Below are 13,240 nucleotides of genomic sequence, written 5' to 3' on the forward strand. Positions count from 1 at the left end.
GCTGTTTTTGTTTTTGTTTTGGTATTTTTTTGCAAGGCCTAGGAAGAATGGAAGGTCTCCCATAAGAAGTGGATAAAAGTTACAACTTACATTTGGAGCTTGCTTCTGTTAATAAAGCACTTTCCTTACATTATCTTATTTGGACCCCACCACAGCAGAGTTCTGTGAGTGAGACGAGGGTTACAGATTAGGAGGCTGAGTCTGCAGAAGGTCAGATTTGCCAAAGGCCACATGGCTGAGCAGGAGCAGAGCCAGAGTTATTTACTAACATCTCATTTTCCCTTGCAGCATAAAAGCCAGACAACTCAAGGTGGTGCTAGGGGACCAAGACCTGAAGAAAGCAGAATTTCATGAGCAGAGATTTGGGGTGGAGAAGATATTCAAGTACAGCCACTACAATGAAAGAGATGAGATTCCCCACAATGATATTGGCAAGTTTTCTCTTTCATGGCTCTCTTGAGGGTCCTGTCCTGAGTGGAGTTCTCTATGAATGGAACACTGAAGTTTGGTTCTAGAAGGTGCTCTTGATTGTTTTTGGTCCCTCGTGGACCCTGTAAGGTAGAGAATGTATTCCAGAGATCTTTAGTTTTTAAGAATATATGTAAATGTGGATAAATGGGATATGCTCTTAAACAGAGGGGAAGCAATGCTAGGAACTTGTGCTGTGGAATGGGCTTGGCCTGGAATCCCAGCTTCCCAACGTTCTCGCTAGGAGCCAGCTCACCTCCCTGAGCCCTCTTTTCTCTTCTATTAAATGGAAACTCTGATGCACAACTCTCAGCTTCCTGTGTGTCAGGTGACAGGATGAGCATGCAAGCACATACTGGCCCCTGGCAGGTGCTCCAGTGCAAATGCAGTGATGTTTCTAGCTACCAGCTGCTTAGTTCTATATCCCATTTCCCTTTTCATGAGACCCCCCTCCACCTCTCTCTCCTTCCTCATGGCTTTTTTTTCCTCTTATGGCCTGTTTCTTAAAAAATGGAGTAGGAATGCTTTCAAACTCAATTATTATTTCTTTTTTGTTTGTTTGTTTTCTTGTTGAGGCAGAGTCTCCCTCTGTCACCCAGATTGGAGTGGAGTGATGCAATCTTAGCTCACTGCCACCTCTGCCTCCTGGGTTCAACCAATTCTCTTGTCTCAGACTCCAGAGTAGTTGGGATTACAAGCACCTGCCAACATGCCTGGCTAATTTTTTCGTATTTTTAGTAGAGTCAGGGTTTCGCCATGTTGGCCAGGCTGGTCTCAAACTCCTCACCTCAAGTGATCTGCCCACCTCGGCCTCCCCAAGTGCTGGGATTACAGGTGTGAGCCACCGTGCCTGGCCCAAACTATTGTCTTTGGAAAATCTGACCTTCTGCAGACTCAGCCTCCTCATCAATTATTATTTCTTGAAACGACTCTCACCCTGAAGTGTTACTCCTCCCCAGGTGGAAGTTCAAAATATGATATAACTGTGGAAGAAGCTTTTTAGGCATGGCATGGGTAGGTGGGCCTTTGCTGTGGCCACCTTCCTCAGCAAATTGAAGCTGGTGCTTCTTGGACAAAGACGTGACATCACAACCATTTCCCACCTCTCTCTCCACCTAGCTTTACTCAAGTTAAAGCCAGTGAATGGACACTGTGCTCTGGAATCCAAATATGTGAAGACCGTGTGCTTGCCTGACAGGTCCTTTCCCTCTGGGACTGAATGCCACATCTCTGGTTGGGGTGTTACAGAAACAGGTGAGTTGGCCATGCACTCTCCCATGACAGGTGAACTACATCAACCAGAGAAGAAAGGCCGAACTCAACTGCCCTTTTGAAGTTGAAATGAGTGTCATATTCAAAATGCATTAACCAAAGACAGCATCTGCCTCATCGTTCAAGCTCTGGTTAAATTCCTCCACCTGCAGGGAGCCTTTCCTGAAGTTCTCTGCTCTCCCTATCTGTCCCTGACCCCTGCCCTCAAATATTTGAATTTTACCAAGCATTGACCTTGCATCCATGGAGACCTTGCTCCTTCCCTAGGTGGACTGGAAGGAGGAAAGTTCATGGATTTTTGAGTCAGATAGATTAGTATTCAATTCTTAACTTTGTCATTGAAAAACTGAGTTTTAGTTTCTCAGTTATTATACTTAGATCTTAGTTTTGCAAGTGTGATCACAGGGGATAACAGAATTCTACAGAGACATTCATTAAGTCAGCCCTAGAAGATGGGAGTCAGGTCCCATTCAGCTCTGTCTGTTCCACAGTACTTTGGTCAGGGCTCTTCATACAGTAGACGTTCTATAAAATTTGTTAAATCCGGTGTTGATTTGTCTTTAGGACTTGGTCTTATCTAAAAAAGTAACCAGTCAGGCATGGTGGCTCATGCCTGTAATCCCAGCACTTTGGGAGGCTGAGGTGGCTGGATCACGAGGTCAGGAGTTCAAGACCCGCCTAGCCGACATGGTGAAACACTGTCTCTACTAAAAATACAAAAATTAGCTGGGTATGGTGATGCATCCCTGTAGTCCCAGCTACTCAGGAGGCTGAGGCAGAAGAATTGCTTGAACCCAGGAGGCAGAGGTTGCAGTGAGCCAAGATGTCACCACTGTACTCCAGCCTGGGCAACAGCACGAGACTCTGTCTCCAAAAAAAAAAAGTAACCAAAGGGTTACTTTTCTCATAGTACTGGCATGGTTATACCCTCTTACACACACACACACACACACACACACACACACACACAAATTCAGAATGATATTTCATGTCTTTCCCAAATACTCAAAATATATTTCTCTTCCTTCCCAAATCTTGTCCTTAATAATGAATAGAGAGAATCGCTTTAAATAAGTCTGCAGAAAAGTCCACACATCTGAAGAAAGTGAAATGTAATATACAACTTTGAGGCTTTTGAGAAAGATGTCTGGCTAATTGGATTTAGGGTCAACCAGTAAACTCATTTTATAGTCGTTTTCACTGTAGTCCATCTGAACTTGTCACCCTCTATTACGCTCAGTATGGTCCGGTCAGCATGGTGATGTCTCAGATGGGAATATTTTGCAGCCTCAGGTTAAAATTATTTTTCTTTTCATGAACGACCCTTCAAGACTTTATGTTCAAAGCCAATGACATATTTTGATTGATTTCATTACCATTTGAGGGGAAAATGCCTGCTCTAGGAACCAGGTAGCCTACTGCACAGGGCACTTCTTCCATTCATCCATCCATCCATTCATCCATCCATCCATTCATCCATCCATTCATCCATCCATCCATTCATCCATCCATCCATTCATCCATCCATCCACTAAAAATTGTGCCAGCCCTTTTATTAGTCCTATGGGAATTTTAAAATGATTAAGACAGCATCTATTTCCTCCTGAACCTCATGGCCTAGCTGGGGAGAGAGAGGCGGGAATATACGATCTGTTGCCATCCATCGTGACAAGCACAGGACTGCAAGTCTGCATTGACATGGCGAAGGCTAAAGATGAGACTTTTCTGCCCATCTCCTGGAAAAACCCTTCCCTTCTGAGCTGAGAGTTGGTGGGTTTCTCCCTGACAGTCTTGTTTCTGGTGGGGTTGGTGCCACCCTGGTCCCCACAGTAGTGACTCTTTTCTCTTCCCCTTCCCCACAGGAGAAGGGTCCCGCCAGCTCCTGGATGCCAAAGTCAAGCTAATCTCCAACACTTTGTGCAACTCCCGCCAACTCTATGATCACATAATTGATGACAGTATGATCTGTGCAGGAAACCTTCAGAAACCTGGGCAAGACACCTGCCAGGTCAGAGACTCCATGTGGTACTTGCAGAAGAGGCTGGCAGGATGTTTCACTAGGAAGAGGCCCCTTAGAGCCCTGGGCGGGGAGCTAGGTTCACAGGTCCACCTGCAGTAAAGCTAAGACACAGATGGGCTCTGTGTCTCCCTCCTGGTCCCCTGCTGTATCTGCATCCATATCAACCCAGGATGACTCAGCATAATGACCACAGAGGTCACATTGCTGCATTATCTAATTCAACTCTCACAACACACTGATGGAGGGGATGTCACGATCACATTTTACAGATGCTCAGAGATGTTATGTTGGCCTATAGCAATTGGTGGCCAGTGGCAAGGCTGGAATTTGAAAAATATAGTCTTCAGGACACCTAAAGGGCTTGTGGCCTTGTGTTGGGCAGCATTTCTGAGAATCCCAGTAAGCAGGTCACCGTCCAGAAGACCAGTGGCTAGAAGAAGAAAGAGGAAGATCTAGAGATTTCACAAGGATATTAACTCATTAGGACTCGTGCGTGTGTGTGTGTGTGTGTGTGTGTGTGTGTGCACGCATGAGAGAGAGAGAGAGACTGCGTGAGTGTCAGCCCTAGAAAACTAAGTATCTGTGTATCCTAGGGCCTTTGGGAACCCCAAGTTGCTAAGGCTTGTGACGCAAAGACACTGCAGCAGAGGGAGAAGGTGGTGGCTCCATCAACCAATGCTAAAGTGACATCGGGCCCTGCCCCAAGTCAAAGCCCACTCCCGATAGTTTCTCTCTCTGTAGGGATCACATCACACAGGTTCCTTTCTAGAATCTCAGGAAAACCTCCATTTAGAATTTTTTGCCTGCTGTCTCTGTAGCCTTCAAACCGTCCTGGGAAACAGCATGCCGACATTCAAATCCCAACTCCCCGAGGGAGTCTCCCTGTGCAAAGGAACCCAAAAATGATTTGCTGGCCTTGAACTCACTTTGGGATGGGACATAGAGGTTCCTCTCTCTAGGGTTTGTGGCTCTCCTGTGACCCTCTGTCTCTTCCCAAAGAGCCATCGATATTCACCTACTCAGAGGAGGGGTAAATGGGTGCAATTTACCCTAACCTCCGTCCCAGAAAATGGTTAAAATTCATTCAGGCTGGGCACAGTGGCTCAAGCCTGTAATCTCAGCACTTTGGGAGGCTGAGGCAGGCAGATGACCTGAGGTTAGGAGTTCAAGACCAGCCTAGCCAACATGGTGAAACCCTGTATCTACTGAAAAAAATATAAAAATTAGCTGGGCATGGTGGTGCATGCTTGTAGTCCCAGCTATTGGGACTGAGGCAGGAGAATTGCTTGGATCCGGGAAATGGAGGTTGCAATGAGCCTAGATGGTGCCAATGCACTCCAACCTGAGCAACAAAGAGAGATCCTATCTCAAAAAAATTAAAAGCTTGTTCAATTCTCTAGATAATTCAAGGATTTCACTTGCAGGGTTTGAAAACAAATAGTTGTGGATATGAACCAGTTTCTGTCTCTTACTGTATGAGTTTTATCAGTGATGAAAGCAATTCTTCAATCTCAGATGCCTAAGCTATAAAATGGAACTAACCTATCCATAAGATCACAAGGTCGTGGCTAAGTTTAAAAGAGAGAATTCATTTTTTTTAAACACCTGCCAGTTGTAGTGATTAGGCAGTAGTAAGTATTCAAGAGCTATCATCTTCAATGTCTTCTTTTCCTCACCATCATCATCCTCACTGCCTTCAAGAAGGGTTTAATATGAACCAGACACTGTCCTATATACTGTACTAAAAATAGAACCCTGGGGGGTGGGGATCTATTGCTATCTATGGTTTACATGTGAGAAACTGAAGCCCAAGATCACATGTCTGGCAGGTGGTAGCGCCTGGCTTGAAACCCAGGAGATCTGACCCCATAGACCATGCTGAGCAACTAGGCCACGCTGCCTTGGAGTCCCCATCTTCCTCCCCGCGTGTGCTGTGGGCCCCTGAGAACTCACAGTCATAATATTTGCATCACTAAGAGTTTGGAAATGCATCCCTGTAGCTTCTTTGCTAAGCCCTCATGGACTCAGAGATGAAGGACACTGTTATCTTCTCTCCCTTAGAGTCTTGCATCATGTGAGATGTGGGGAAAGCCTTGTCACTGCTTTCCAGGGAAACCCACGGAGGCTGGCAAGGGACTCCACCCCATCCCTCCCTGACACCCCCTGGAGACGGGTGGGGGAGTTTCCAAATGTCTCTTATACCTCTGTTTCCTTTAGGGTGACTCTGGAGGCCCCCTGACCTGTGAGAAGGATGGTACCTACTACGTCTATGGGATAGTGAGCTGGGGCCTAGAGTGTGGGAAGAGGCCAGGGGTCTACACCCAAGTTACCAAGTTCCTGAATTGGATCAAAGACACCATCCAAAGTCAAAGTGACTTTTAAGGTACTGTCTTCTGGACCTCAGAGCCCATTCTCCTTAGCACCCTGACACCAGGAGGCCTCATGGCCAACAATGGACACCCCGGACTCTCCAGGGGACCACACAGTGGAGTGTCCTCGGTCTCAGCAGAGACAGCTGCCACCCATCCTGGGCCTTTCCGGACCGGCATTTGCATGATTTCACAAGGCTCCTTCTGCCTCCCTTGGTAACCCAAGGAATGATGGAATCAATACGCCACAGTATGTTTGCTTCCCTCAACCAACTGTACCTTCCAGAAAATCAGTGTTCACAGAGACCGCCTCCACCACAGACATCTGCAAATGCAGACATCAGAATGCCCAGCATCAGCAGGCACCACCGTCACATCTTTATTCCCCAGCCCAGACACTTGAGGTGCTCAACAGAACCAGCCATCCACATCTAGCTATCAGAGAGGACCACAAATACAACATTCTCCATTCGCTTTCAGCGTTAGTATTTTAATAAAGGCAGATCTAGGATGGGCTGGTGGGCCATTTCTTCCAGCTCGCCCAAATCAAAGCCATCTGAAGCATGTCTCTGGTGAGCAAACTGCCTCTCTGGCCTCTCAAGAATCGGAGCAGACATGGCTCACAACAGCAGGGCCTTCTTCCTTTTGACGTGCAGAATCTCAGTGGCATCTGGGTTCACCTCCCCACTCTGATGATCTCCAGCCTCCATTGCTTCTGCTCTGGGCTGCTGGAATCAAACATACCCCATGTTAAAATGACGTTCCCAGCCTGTTCCCATAGGACACGCTAAGAAGCCCTGGGAGCTAACATGTCCACCCTCCCCTTCTTTTTCCCCTCCTCTACCCTCCCCAAGAAAGAGGGTCCTCAAGGCAAGAATGAGAAAGAAGCAAAGCCAATTTCTCATTTAGACCTGGCATCTTTCTTCTGAACAAAGTAGGGTTCAAAATGCACACTGTCGTATCCAGCAAGTCCCTGACCCTTTCTGCGAATGTAACGAGCAAGCAGTCAGCACAGCCTGGGCTGCCCTGGCCCGGGATTGATGTAGCCCCGGTAGGTTTGCCTCTGCAGAACTAATGGCTGTGACTTCAGAGAAAGCCCTGCAGGAAGTTTAACCTGCATGTCATCTGCCTGGTCATCTCAGACCCATGAAATTAGGCACCTTGTTTGAGCCGCATTTCACATTTCTTTAGAGCTATCTGACCTTTGGCCAAAAATAAACTTTGAAAAGAAACAATGAGTTTGTCTTTCCCCATGGCCTCGCAAGCCAGGGTGGCTTTGCCGCTTGCTACTCACGTAAGCTCCCCGAACACCCAGGCCCCTTGCGTTGGCCAGTTCTGCAGCCCGCCGAGCCATTTCCACTTTGTAGGAGCCAGGAGGGGTCCAGCCAACACCTCTTGTCAGGTTCAAGTCTGACTTGTACTTGACCTTGAGGATAAGAGGGAAGCAAGAGGAATATCTCAGCAGGGTTTGGAGCAGTTTGACCATTAACTAAAGAGGATTAAAAAGGCAGCCACAAGATGAGACTATGTTGTTGGTTATGACAAGGGAAGCAAATTTATCATAAGCAGCGTCTCCCTGGCACAGGGGCCCCAATGTGCTGTGAGTCCGGCTGGCATGTCACCCTCTCTTGCATCTTCCCATTCAAGTGACAAAAGTTACAATTGGGAGTTGGTGGGGGCAGTGACACCTGCTCCACACACTCTGTGGCCTCAGGGAAGCCACTTCCCAGGGAAAGTGCAAAGGCTGGGTTCATAACTACTAAGATCCCTTGGAAACAGTTGGGCATAGCCATCAAGAGCTTGGGCTCTCACTGCAAACCAAATGGGGTTCGTATCCCAGGTCTGCCGTTTATGTGATCTTCAGTAAGTCACTGAGCCTCTCAGAGCCTCAGATTCCTCATCTGTAAAATGGGGCAGTCCTGGGGTTGGCATGAGTGCCAAATGGCATGAGGCCTGGAGAGCATTTGACACAGGGCCTGGCCCACAGGAGACACTCAAGAAGTGGTCGTTATTGTTGTTATTCTTTCTGGCACTAAAGCATTAGGTGTCTTGGATTCTCTCTCAGCCTAGCTCTCCCAGAAGCTAACATGGAACGGGGCATTATGTCCAACTCTTAGGAAGAGGCACCAGGGGAAGAGCCTCAGGGGAGTGGGTGGAGGCAGCTCACATCACTCTGCAGCTGGTGGGCCTTCTGAGCGTGCCTGAGCCCCAGCTGCTCCGGGTCACAGGTGGGCTGGGGCAGAGGCTGCCTGTAGTGCACATCACTGGCCAGCTGCTGGCTCCTCTTAGCCTGAAGGAGGCTGGGCTGGTCCGTGCGGCTGTGAAACTGAGATCGATTCTTGGCAAAGTCCTTCTTGTACTCATTGTCACTCTGAAGCCTGCCAACATGGAGGAAATGCTTCATCCTTGGGTCATCGTTGACGCTGCGGTAGCCAATCTGCAGGCCTCGGTCCCGCAGGAAAGCCTCTTTGTACCGGAACTGCAAGTCAGAGGAGCAGAGGCAGGTCATGGGTGCCTACTTCCCCCAGGGCCAGCCTCACATATGGGGCCATCCCAGGGCATTCTCAGCAGGAGGCTCAAGAGTGGGTTAAAGGCACAGGCTTTGGATTCAAGCAGACCTCGCTGTGTGGTCATGGGCCAGTCACTGAGTTTCTCCCGGAGCCTCAGTTTCCCCATCTGATAAAATTGGAGAATGATCTCCACCCCATGGGGGGTTGAGAAGATTCAACCAGATAGGAACTGAGCTTCATGTCTGGCAATCAGCTCAGGCCCACTGAGTGGTGGCTACTTGTATTACCACTATTATCATTAACACTCCAACAGGAAGAGGAATGCGCCCATTCTCCCACAGGCCACTCTGCGTTTGATTCTTTCCAGCTTTCAGGGACCTAGTTCAGCGCTCCTCAAACCATCCACAGTGAAAGGCCAGTCCCATTTTGTTTTGCTTTTTACATTTCCAATGCATCAAAGACCATATAGTCCTATTGCATGTGGCTAGTACGTAGTCGTACCACTTTTATTTGGTAACACCCAACCTGGCCTTCACCCTGTTCAATGAGCTGAGTCCAGTGATCACATGTTTGGCTACTACAATGTCTAATTGCTAAAAAAAAAAATTTTTAAATGCATGCTGTTTATTTCTGTACTTATCACATTGTGGACCAGCAGGAAACTTCCCAGGTGGGGCTCTGTCTGGTACTGTGGATGCTTGTTTAGTCAGTGGTGCCCTCTCTTTCAAAATATCTGCTATGTTCCAGACACCATATATGATTTTGTTTTCATTCCTACTTTAATCCAGGAGACAAGGTCCCTATTTCATGGATGTAGAAACTTAAGTTCAGAGAATATGAGCAACTTGCCCCAGACAAACAGCCAATTCCTAAGTGACAGAGTCAGGATTTGAACTTGTCCATCAGGGCAAAAACCCCATCTCTTTCTACTCTACCACACTGAACTTCAGCTAAAAGAAGTCCTTTTATTGCAAATCAACAACGCAAGCACATATTCATGGACCTCTTGGTACTCATCCATCATCTTTTAAGAGTGTCTCTCTGTAAAGAGAGAGAATGGGAATACAGCGTCCTCGACCCCAATTTCTGCCTAAGATGCTAGAAAGTACAGCCTAGGACGGGCGCGGTGGCTCACACCTGTAATCCCAGCACTTTGGGAGGCCGAGGCGGGTGGATCACGAGGTCAAGAGATTGAGACCATCTTGGTCAACATGGTGAAACCCCGTCTCTACTAAAAAATACAAAAAATTAGCTGGGCATGGTGGCACATGCCTGTAATCCCAGCTACTCAGGAGGCTGGGGCAGGAGAAATGCCTGAACCCAGGAGGCGGAGGTTGCGGTGAGCCGAGATCACGCCATTGCACTCCAGCCTGGGTAATAAGAGCGAAACTCCGTCTCAAAAAAAAAAAAAAAAAAGAAAGTACAGCCTATTTTTTTCTTTCATTTAAAATACAGTATGTGTTCACAGTTTTGGTGCGGAGAGAGATAATCTTGACAGGTCCTGGTGGTTTGCCTTTCAACAGAACTGGGAAAACCAGAAAAATAACCCATCAGTGATGGCAGAGAGAATATGGGGTCTTACATCACTGGCGATCTCCCTCGATGCCCGGGCAGTCTGGAAGGGGATGGCATCCAGCCTGAAGTCGTAACTGCCAGCCCGGGTCTGCTCCCAGGAGTTTCTGTAGACTTTCTAAATTGGAAAACAAAAGCATGAGTAAGCAGGTGGTCACTCCGCTGTCTTCCATGTTGCTGGTACTCAGCAGGAGTGGTTCCTAAGCTTGTTGGTTCCCAGGATGGCAGAGCCTATAGCCCCATGTCCACCTTCGGGACTCCCTAACAGTGGGATTGGTGGGGTTAGCCATAAAAGGCTCAGCTCTAAGCCCCCAGCCCTCCCATTAGGCCCTGCTCTTGTGAGGCCTGTGATCTGTGGGTCTGGCTCATTTGCAACACCCGCTTGGTATCAGAAGCCCCCACCCACTCCTTCCTGTCTTTGTATTCACTTTCAGTGCTTCGGGTTTGCCGCTTCTAGGTGCCAGAATTCAAGTTTCCAGAATCCAGTTTCCCCCCACATGCTGAAAGTGCTGTTCCTTGGGCCTTGGCACTCGTGTTCATTAGCTCCACTGACATCTGGGGGGCCTCAGCCTGGCCTTGATGCCATGCCCCACACCATCCCTGTGAGGCATGCTGCATCTCATATACACCCCTGGTGCCTGCACGAAGGGAAGAGCCTTCACCTGAATTAAATTTATTGTCAAGAACCTGACCGAGTACCTGACCCATGTGTTTCATATCTTCCTCTTTCATTTTTTCCCTTTTCAAGTTGTTCTCACACGCCCTCTGGGAGTCTGTAATCATATCCTCTTAGTCCTCAGGTAGACCCACATCACCGATAGAGGCATCAAAATCTTCTGTGCCTTCATGTAGCTAATATTTTTTTTTTCAAGATAAGGGAATGGCTCCATAAAAGGAGGCATCTGGAGATCCCAGTGGAGGGCTGTTCTTTATTCAGCCACAGAGAAGGGAGACAGCAGGAGAAGCACATCACCAACAGACGACAAAGTGACAGCCCCAGACCGTGTCGGTTGCTCACTCATTCCACGAGCTACAGCAGGTCAGGGGGCCCTTAAGAACCGTACTTTTGTCTCCTGGAAATGGAGGTCAAGGCTGGCTCTCTGTTCTACAGGGGATTGGGGGGATTAAGCATGAGAGGAGTGGCAGATGAAAAGCAAAGTGCCCCACCCCATCCCGCAACTGGGCCAGGAACTGAGAGGACCACAGAGTGCTTGGGCCAAGCATGGCGGATCTCATCGTTTCTCTGTGCCGCAGACCACACCAGCTTCACCTCCATCCTCGCCTCTGACTCCAACACCCAATGCCGCAAACCCTGAGCCAAATGTTCACTATGTTCTAGGCCCTGGAAAGGCAGAACCATTAATTGCTGGGATAAACACCTAATTGATGGGTCACAGAGCCAAAAATAATTAGATTTACTGGGTCATCACTGAGCTTAGCAGTTAGGACTGAAATACATACAGGAACGTTCAGACTCGGACAGAGTGATGATCCCCTGTAGCACTCTGCTTTCTGTGTGGACAGCCCCACAAAGATTAGAGTAGCAAATAGAGTCAAAACCCTGAACACTGTCTCTAAGGGGCACACCATGCCTTCTTAATAAGAACCCCCACACCAGATCTGGGCTGGTTATTGACACCAAACTTGATGCAACATCAAACTCCAATGTCACCCCACCTTGGTGCCCAATGCACCCCAGCTTCTGAGTCTCTGTAACTTGGGGTCAACTAGAAAGCATGGCCCAGATCGGGGTCTCCGGAGAGTGCGGGCCCCCTTGCTCTGGGTGACTTCTCCCTGTGTACTATTTGCTTGGTTGTGATCACTTCCTCCCTGAGTTTTTTATTCTGTTGAGGTTTTTGCCTTGCCACTGGGAGTCTTTAGATTCCGTAGGCACTTTGATTTGGAACCCTGGGCGTTCCTCTTCTTTATCACAGTGGGCACAGTTTTGTCCTCATCCTCACGCATTAGAGTCATTTGATTTTTAGTTATTTCGGCTGCCTTACACATCTCAATGGCTTTCTTTGCCCAGGAAGGTCACTTTCCCTCCACATCTTCCTCACAGAGCACTTGATCCAATTGTGCGTGTTCTACACGCCCCCGAAGAAGTGCTCTTTCAAAAGAGGTTCATGAGTTATCCATATCCGCATACCCTGGTGGCTAATTTCAGCTCCAGGACTCTGTAGACCGGCGTCCCTTGTGAGAAGGAAGATGCTTCTATCACCAGCCTGGGGTGGCTCTCCTCCTGAAGCCAGGCCCCAAATGCACTGGCAGCTTTATCCCAGTTTCTACAGCAATGGGCCTCCAGTTGTTCCTCAGATGGAGGCCTTGCCTTCCCCCATCCTTGAAGCGTTAATGAGATGGATGTTTTGTGCAGGCTCTGCTGAGGGGGAGGTCCTGCTTCCCCAGATGGAGGTCAGCCCACCAGAGCTGCTGTTCTAAAATTATCCCTTGCACATCCCTCAAAAGCATCAAATGGTCATAATAACTCATATTTACAAAGCACCGTCACATTCACTGCATGGGATCCCACAGGGCTTTACAAACGCAACAAACTAATACACACGCTAACTAGAAGGCGCCTCACGCCAACCCCTGCAAGGCAGCCACCTCTGGGGTGAACAGTAGCAGCTGTTGATCTGCACGGAGCCCCAGGACACAATGGCCAGGCCAGGGAGGAAAGAATGGCCGGACTCTGGGAGGCCCCATGCTGCCCCAGGCCGACACACTCAGCCTGTGTTATTCTGATCTGACAGTGTCTTTTGATTCCGCCGTCTCTCTACCTGTTATCCAAGGATCACAGCTTTGTTGGCCAAGCGGCCGCCTATTCTATTACAACCAGGCGCCTCCAACCCCTGCTAACAACAAGCCTGGGTTTAGGAAACAGCATCTTGGTTATGCATGCAAAGGGCACATGTCCAAGGGAAACGAAAGTATTGGAGGCCACAGTCCTGTGCACAAAGGAGCGAGCTGCATTTGGACAGGATTGGCTGCCATCACAGCATCTTTCCAGACTGTGGGGTAAGATAGAG

At 48.4% G+C, this 13,240-nt stretch overlaps 2 protein-coding genes across 20 annotated transcripts in view; one reads left to right on the forward strand and one right to left on the reverse strand.

Annotated features, from left to right (window-relative positions):
• Nucleotides 1-7,361, forward strand: part of HABP2 (hyaluronan binding protein 2) — a 38,997-nt gene extending 31,636 nt beyond the window's left edge. For 2 of the 4 annotated variants that reach the window (XR_013525121.1, XR_013525122.1), the window contains 5 exons: nt 289-431; nt 1,588-1,722; nt 3,362-3,510; nt 3,603-3,748; nt 5,978-7,361. Coding sequence is in view for 2 of the 4 variants with exons in the window: in XM_009010296.5 (XP_009008544.4) it covers nt 289-431; nt 1,588-1,722; nt 3,603-3,748; nt 5,978-6,142 (589 nt within the window). In the remaining 2 variants the exon portion in view is untranslated. The remainder of the gene's footprint in view (nt 1-288; nt 432-1,587; nt 1,723-3,361; nt 3,511-3,602; nt 3,749-5,977) is intronic. The other 2 variants (XM_009010296.5, XM_002756437.6) reach the window with 1 other exon arrangement.
• Nucleotides 6,595-13,240, reverse strand: part of NRAP (nebulin related anchoring protein) — a 74,844-nt gene continuing 68,198 nt past the window's right edge. For 8 of the 16 annotated variants that reach the window (XM_078346541.1, XM_009010295.5, XM_078346539.1 and 5 more), the window contains 4 exons: nt 10,222-10,329; nt 8,297-8,608; nt 7,424-7,555; nt 6,595-6,854 (listed from right to left, as the gene is read on the reverse strand). In XM_078346541.1, the coding sequence (XP_078202667.1) occupies nt 6,750-6,854; nt 7,424-7,555; nt 8,297-8,608; nt 10,222-10,329 (657 nt within the window). In that variant the 3' untranslated portion in view covers nt 6,595-6,749. Of the gene's footprint in view, nt 6,858-7,423; nt 7,556-8,296; nt 8,609-10,221; nt 10,330-13,240 lie in introns of all 16 variants that reach the window. The other 8 variants (XM_078346540.1, XM_002756603.7, XM_078346538.1 and 5 more) reach the window with 1 other exon arrangement.

The sequence above is a fragment of the Callithrix jacchus genome, chromosome 12 (genome assembly GCF_049354715.1).
Source record: "Callithrix jacchus isolate 240 chromosome 12, calJac240_pri, whole genome shotgun sequence".
In the NCBI taxonomy this organism is placed as follows: domain Eukaryota; kingdom Metazoa; phylum Chordata; class Mammalia; order Primates; family Cebidae; genus Callithrix; species Callithrix jacchus.